Here is a 7,405-nt window from a genome sequence, read left to right on the forward strand (position 1 = left end):
AGCAGAAAATTCTCTTGCACAGGAAGCAGTCTGACGACAAAAAAAACAACATACAATATTATATCATTTAAACAATATTGCATTAATATGCGACTAACTCTGAGGCCACCTCACCTAGCCATCTCGGACAATCCCAGTTTTCCATCACCATTCAGGTCAAACATTTTAAGCTGCAGGAAAAAAAGCATAAATTAAACAGCAGTTGTGTGTGTGTGTTGTGTATATGTGTGAATTGTGTGTGTCTACTCACTATGGTCTGCGTATACTCGTTCAGTTTCTTGTCATCGTAATGTCTGTTTGCTTTCTTCAACAGATCTGAGAGGAAGCCCTAGGGCAAAGAAATTATTTTATTTAGCAATGGATCTATAATAGCTATAGGAAGTTCTGTGTGACCTATTGAGTTATACCTTCAGTTCATTGGATTCAATGTATCCGCTACGGTCATTATCATATTTTCTCCAAGCCTAAAAAATGAAACAATAGCATTAAAACAGATACCTCCACACATATGTACAGATTATTTGCCCTGCAAAGGTGAAACCGACAAGGTTTTAATCAAACATGTTCAGATTTGTATGTGATTATGTCATTGTTCTTGATTAAACCAGTGAATTTAGTATTTGGGAATTACACTGGGATTAATGGTGAGCTTATCTAATGTGGAGGGATACCCACCTGCCCTGATTTACCAGGATGTTTTACCGTATGCATTATTGTACGTGTGTGTATTCCTCTGTAATGCTAGTAAAATGTCTTCATTGTATCCACACATTTGAAAAGACTTTACACTTTTACAAGTCAGATGAACAGAATGAACATGTTTTGTATTATTTACAAAATCACCATGTTGTACAAATGTACCTCCATTAACCCAGTTACTCACACATACACACACTCTGTTCTTTTATGTATTGCAGTCCATTCATAATGGATAACCTACTGCAAATAGAGTTTTCTAGCTCTCTCTCTCTCTCTTCTCACACAGATGTACACAAAAGCACCTCAGCTATTCAAAGATATTTCATGTTTACAATAAAACAATCATTTTTGAAACTAATTAATCTAAAAACTAATGTAGAGAAGAAATTCATTTAGCTTTAAGTCTCAACAGATCAGGATATCTATAAGATATGGCAACAAAATAATCACTGTATGTTGTTGAGTGTTACATACTGCCATAAACTCTGCACTGGATCCCACAAACTGTCTGAAGCACAATAGAAAATTCTCCTCTGTTGGCAGGATCTGAGCCAGCTGTAAAAGATAAAGAGAGAAAGACATATTGTCATCAAATCAATGTTACTCTTAATAATATCATCACTGATTTAAAAAAAATCACACACACACACAAAATATATATATATATATAGTCTCATGAAAATGTACCAGAAATACAATATAGTACAAGTATACATAATATATATAGTACAAGTACAATAAATATAATATAATATAATGTAATAGTCAATGTATATTCTTTCCTGTGAGTTTTTCTATGCATTTTTGTTGTATAGTAAAATAAAATCTGTAGCTGAAGTTTGCCTTTGTTTTGTTCTTCCCTCATATTTAAAATATTTAAAAATATATATAAAATATTTTTCTCATATTTTAATGCCTTAATCAAACCTGTAGGGTCATTAAAAACAAATCCCCTCCAGACATCACTTTTGCCCACTACTATATATTTTATAGTATATAAAGTATACTAATAATATAAACATCAAATATACTTGAAATGAACTATGCATTCTTTCTTAACCACTACATTTTGACTCCAGTCTATAATTCCACTGAATGGGATTTCAGCACCATGGACAGCCGCACAGTGGAGCACAAAGCTCTTATCCAAAGCAGCCCTTTTGCTACACGATCAACCAAGTGCTGCTGTCTGAGTTGATGCCTGTGTATAAAGCCTGCAAGAGCTGGACAGGGATGAGAGACCATTTCATGCTCTTGGTTATCTTTTCCGGCCTCGACAGAGGAGCTCATCAGTGCTGAACTGCTGAAGGGACACTAAACCATACCAAACCGAAAAGTTAGTAAAGCTCTGAAACCATCAGTCTATGACACACAAACCTAGGCCTGGAAGATCACCTTTTGTCTATAAAAAGCTAAAAATGACTTTTTAAGCCCTACAATCCAAGTAATGATTTGTTCGATTGAAGGATATGGTGCGTGCGTGCGTGTGTTCCTACTGTATGTGTGTTTAACAGAAATCAACAGAATAGAGATGTTCGCTTTTTACAATAAATGTGCTCATTGTAAAAAGCGAACATCTCTATTCTGTTGATTTCTGATCCTCTGCGAAAAGATACTAACATCAAATTATTATCGTTCATCCCAGCAAGAATGAAAAAATTGCAACTAACTTCAAAATGCTGATACCTCACTATCAAAGTCAAGCAGGAAAGCAGAAGATGACAGATACGATGATCCCAATGATGGCTAATCTGAGCTTCCATCTTAGATTCACACGCAACACACAGAAGAACCAATCATTGACTGATACAAGCCTTGAAAAGGGTCTGAATGAGCAGCGGAAATCCTGCAGCTTTCAAGATAAAGGGGCATGTTTGAGATTGTGTACCAGATTGAAAACAGAAAAACTGAAGTGTGAATGAAAAACAGTGAACATCCAAAAATAGGCTACCACGTATGGACCACGTAAGGATTTTGTTCAATGTCTTTTACAATTTCTAATACAGTGAGATTTGCATAATGCAGATCATTTGAAATAACTGTAACCACATCCCTTCTGCATTAACTGCAGGATCTCCTACGAACTAAGCTTTAATCTGGTGCACGGAGAGGCTCTTCTCATCATTTCAAAACCATTTTACCTCCACTAAGCTATATAGGGCTGACAAATAGGTAAATGGGAAGAAATGTAAACGCTAAAAGCAACCAGCCAAACAAACTCAATAGCTTCATAACTGAAGCAGGCTGACATTAATTGGTGAAAGGAAGGAGCTCATATGTTCATGTGGTCTCTGTGACTGGATTAGTGTGGTTTTTCTTCCAACATAAATCATTTTATCCATTCGCTCGTGCCGTCATCATGATGGACGTCGCCTCCCCCTCCTCTCCCTCCCCCTCATCCATCTCTCCCTCCACTCATTCTTCTCACTGCCCCTCCCTTCATCATTCCATCATCCCCTCGATAGATGCCACCTTCTGCCCTCCTTCAAACCCCTAATCTGCACTCATTGTCCTCTTTATATTTCCTCCTGGTGTTCCATTAATCTCAGGCGGTGGTTCTGCAGAACAGTCTCTGCAGAGCTTCAAACCATTGCTTTGGTAGTGAAAAAGGGTGGGAATTTACCTCTGACATCTCAATCTTCCCATCACCGTTCTCATCGAATTTCAGCATGAACTCTTTCATCCTGTCTTTGAACGAAGCATTTGAAGGATCCTGAAAACAAACATGTCTGACATGTAAAACAGCACCGTTCCCACTTCAATTAAGTCCAATTATTTTTCCAAATGTTCCAAGTGAACAGTCGCTGAAAAACATCTTTAAAACATGCCATGCAGAAACTGTATTGACAATAGAAAATATCAGCCAGATGGTATCTGCTCAGATGGCATGTGCATTAGGCTAGATTAATCTAGGCATCTCATTCTGTAGTCCTGTATGTGACATTCAGATAACCACATATCAAGTACAACTGCATCTGATGTTTTTACCATAATTAACGAACACACACAATGTGACTCACCACACTTTTCCGTGCCATCTCGAGCTCACGGATGAAATGTTCCAGTTCCTTCCCTTCAATGCAGCCATTGCCTAGAAGAAAATAAACTTAAGTTTGTTTATTTAATTATGAGTTTAAATTGAACATCCAAGACACACAGATACTGTTCAACTCACATTGTCTGATGTAACTTGACAATCATTTCCTCTTTATAAATGAAATGAGGGTCTTATAATCAGTTCTTGTCTTGTTCATTTAAAATGCTGAAGGACAGATACATTCAATGAGCTACAAAGGGATTTTACCCATATTTTCCTTAGAAACAATGTCTGCTTTGTACAGGGAAAATTCTTGCATCTCAGACACAGTTTGCAGTTTCTCAGTCTAGTCATTTTTTAAATCGATCTAGTTCAATTTAACATGAAAACGATAAAGAATAGCTATTTCCAATGTGCAGATTTCAACTGCTTCTTGACTTCTCTGCTGAAAAACCAGCTTAAGATCAGTTGCTGGTCTCCCACCCTGGCAAGGCTGATATGTTTGCTGTTTTGTCGAGTTCTGGAGACTTTTTTTAGATGGTCATGCATGCTTGACCATCTTAAAAAAATAGCTTTGGTTGGTTAAGATGTTCTTTTCAGCAGGATTGATAGTAGAAACATCTAGTGAAAGTCTGTAACAAGATGAATATATGACACTCCATGCTAAGCCTAAACCAGTCAAATATGGTTTGCTGGTGCTGGCCTCCCAGACTGGTCATTCTGATCTGTTGGCTGGTCTCACAGTGGTCTTGTGTACTTTTCAGATGGTCAGACCAGTTAATCCAGTTGAGTGCCATCTTTGCCAGGTTGGCCACCAAATGAAGAGCAAACTGGGAAGCCAACTTAAACTAGCTAAAAGCAGCAAAGCATCTTAGGTTGTTTTTTCCTCCCCAGTTGGACCGGTTCTCTTTCAACCCCCACCCATCACTTTTCATCTTCGAAGTCTCTCAAACGCTGACACACAAATCAATTGGAAGGAAAGATTCCATTCCAGAGTGAAATCAATAATGCCAACAATGCCTGTGGGGCATAATTTACACTGAAACGCTGAAAGAAGTTAACAGGGCGAAAGCAGGCAATCATCCCACTGGCGCTTTTTCAATTTCCCTCAATTATTCAAGAATACGCTTGTGCGTAAAACTGCACTGCACATTCAACTTGAGTTAGTGTCCCGCTAGATCAGTGTTGCCAGATCCCGCAAAACAAGCGACTGTTTCTGAACAAAACGATCCTAAAACATCACTTTATGTGGGGCAAGTAAAACATAAAATTACATTCTGGAAATGAGAATCCCCCTAAAAATTCTCAACCTACGACAGTCCATTAATATTCACAAGCGACTCAATAAGCTTATTAAGCGGGTGTGGCAACTGCTCAAATACTTGCATTTACTTTTGTTCATTTTTATCGTGTAACTCAATTAATCACTTTCCTATAAGTGTAGCCTAATAGGAAACTAACATAAAAAAAACAATAAAAAAACACGTAATCTACATGTGTGTGCGGTAGGCTATAGCACAAAGAAAAACCATGTTGATTACGCTTGCGTTTCAAACAAACCAGAAAATAAACGAGAAGAAACCAAAAATATAGGCAAAAATATAAGGTTTGATTCTTCGTTTTTTTATTATTTGAAAAGAATATAGCAGATATTTTTCTCCATCCCTAAAAACTGCGTACACCCAGAGACTCTTTATAAAAAAATATAGCTCATATTGACATCTAGCCATATTGAAATCTACTATTAGATTAATTAGGCTACTTACATTTTTTTTGTTTTAAATAATCATTATTATTTACTTTTGTATTTTAACATAAAATGTACATAATATATATAAGATCAAATATAATTATACAAGTTTAATGTAGCCTATACTTTTAATTGTAAGTCATAAATCAAATGCAATAGCCTACATAAATCAGGGTAGATAAGTAGCCCAATAGCCTCTGACGTACGACTAAATTAAGAACGCTTTTCGTCCCGGGACGTTACACTCACCGTCAGCATCAAATTTATTCCAGATGTCTATAAACTGGGTGGCAGTGAGTTCCGCCAGGTGCAGGGAAAGAGGCTCTGGTGCTTTATTCGCCATATCCAGCCAATAGGTTTCTCTCCCTTAGGGTTTTTTTTTCTTTGTCTTTTTTTTTCCTTCTTCAAAGAAACAAATGCCCTGTCTTTGAAGCACTCCTCTACCCCTATGCGAGTCACTGGAAGTAGCCCGACAGAGACAGCGGTTTTAAACCCCCCACCGCCACTGTTGAATCGTGCAGTTCACACACTCACCAAAAGGCGGCAGCATATTATGGCGCGTTTAAAAACAGCTTCTGCAGTCGAGCTCATTCAGATCTGTACTCTAGGAGCATGGACATCACAGCGGATTTATGGAAATTAATTCAAATGTTCGCAAATCCTATGCGCTCGTACGCTTCCACGAGCAGAAAATAGCATTAAAGATTCCTAAAGTATATCGACTATATTGAGTCGCTTAGAAAGATATGGAAGGCTTTATATACAATTTAGTCAGTCATTTTTATGTAAATATCCACATAATAAAATGTAGGCTACTCTTTAACTAAACTAGATAGATAGATAGATAGATAGATAGATAGATAGATAGATAGATAGATAGATAGATAGATAGATAGATAGATAGATAGATGGACAGATATACATATATATATAGAGAGAGAGAGAGAGAGAGAGAGAGATTTGTTTAGCAGCATTACAATCATGTTAGCGTGTTGTGTATGAATCTATAGGGGATGTGGAATTTTCATTCCCCCTTTTCCAACATTTTAACCAATGAACAGCAGGATATTTATAGGGAGAGAGAGATAGAGAGAGAGATAGGGAGGGAGAGGGGGAGAGAGAGAGAAACAGAATTAGTTTGGGGAAGCACTGGGATTACAAAATGATAGGGAGACATACAGAGAAACTGTAAAGGTATAGACAGTAATATGCCATAAAAAGCAATCTCGGTAAGAAATTGCACATAAACTAAATTGGTATCATTTATTCATCAAACACACACTTATCTCAGCAGTTTGGACAGAAGGATGCTTACATGTCTCTGCAGGTCCCGGCTGAGTTGGTGAATGATCTCCAGCACCTTTTCATTACATTTTAAAAGTCTGTTGTAATCCTGACATGATTGGTGATGATGAGAAGACACTTGTAGAAGGATATGCTGGCGAGCCCCTTGAAACTGCACTTATGCACTTACTGCAAGAGAGGGAGAACGAGAGAAGAAACATTTAAGAGATTAAAAAGGGGCAGTAAGAAGGTTGGCAGAGATTATGTAAAAGAAAAAGATGTTAAAGTGTTCTCATATACTATCATTCAGAAGTTAGGGGTCGGTATGACTTTTTATTTGCTAAAAAATATATAGTAGCCTACAAACATGAATATTGTAAAAATATTAAAATAACTTTTCTATTTGAATACATCTTAATTAATTTCTGTGATGGCAAAGCTGAATTTTCAGCATCATTACTCCAGTCTTTTGAGTCACACGATCCTTCAGAAATCATTCTAATATGCCGATTTAGTGCTTTATTATTATTATCCATGTTAAAAACAGCTGTGCTGCCTAAAATTTTTGTGGAAACGGTGACAAATTTTCTTCAAGATTCTTATTAAAATGCATAATTGCAAAAAAAGTATTATTA

General features: G+C 36.9%; 1 protein-coding gene across 1 annotated transcript in view; it reads right to left on the minus strand.

Moving 5' to 3' along the window:
• Positions 1-5,955, minus strand: part of calb2b (calbindin 2b) — an 11,080-nt gene extending 5,125 nt beyond the window's left edge. Inside the window, exons 1-8 of the mRNA XM_084109050.1 lie at positions 5,736-5,955; positions 3,720-3,790; positions 3,323-3,412; positions 1,174-1,254; positions 408-464; positions 251-328; positions 115-170; positions 1-30 (exon numbers count right to left, since the gene is read on the minus strand). The exon at positions 1-30 is cut by the window's left edge and continues 10 nt beyond it. Coding sequence (XP_083965176.1) covers positions 1-30; positions 115-170; positions 251-328; positions 408-464; positions 1,174-1,254; positions 3,323-3,412; positions 3,720-3,790; positions 5,736-5,829 — 557 coding nt within the window. The 5' untranslated portion in view covers positions 5,830-5,955. The remainder of the gene's footprint in view (positions 31-114; positions 171-250; positions 329-407; positions 465-1,173; positions 1,255-3,322; positions 3,413-3,719; positions 3,791-5,735) is intronic.
• Positions 5,956-7,405: the final 1,450 nt, after the last annotated feature.

The sequence above is a fragment of the Abramis brama genome, assembly GCF_963993115.1.
Source record: "Abramis brama genome assembly, chromosome: 3".
NCBI classification, from domain to species: Eukaryota; Metazoa; Chordata; class Actinopteri; order Cypriniformes; family Leuciscidae; genus Abramis; species Abramis brama.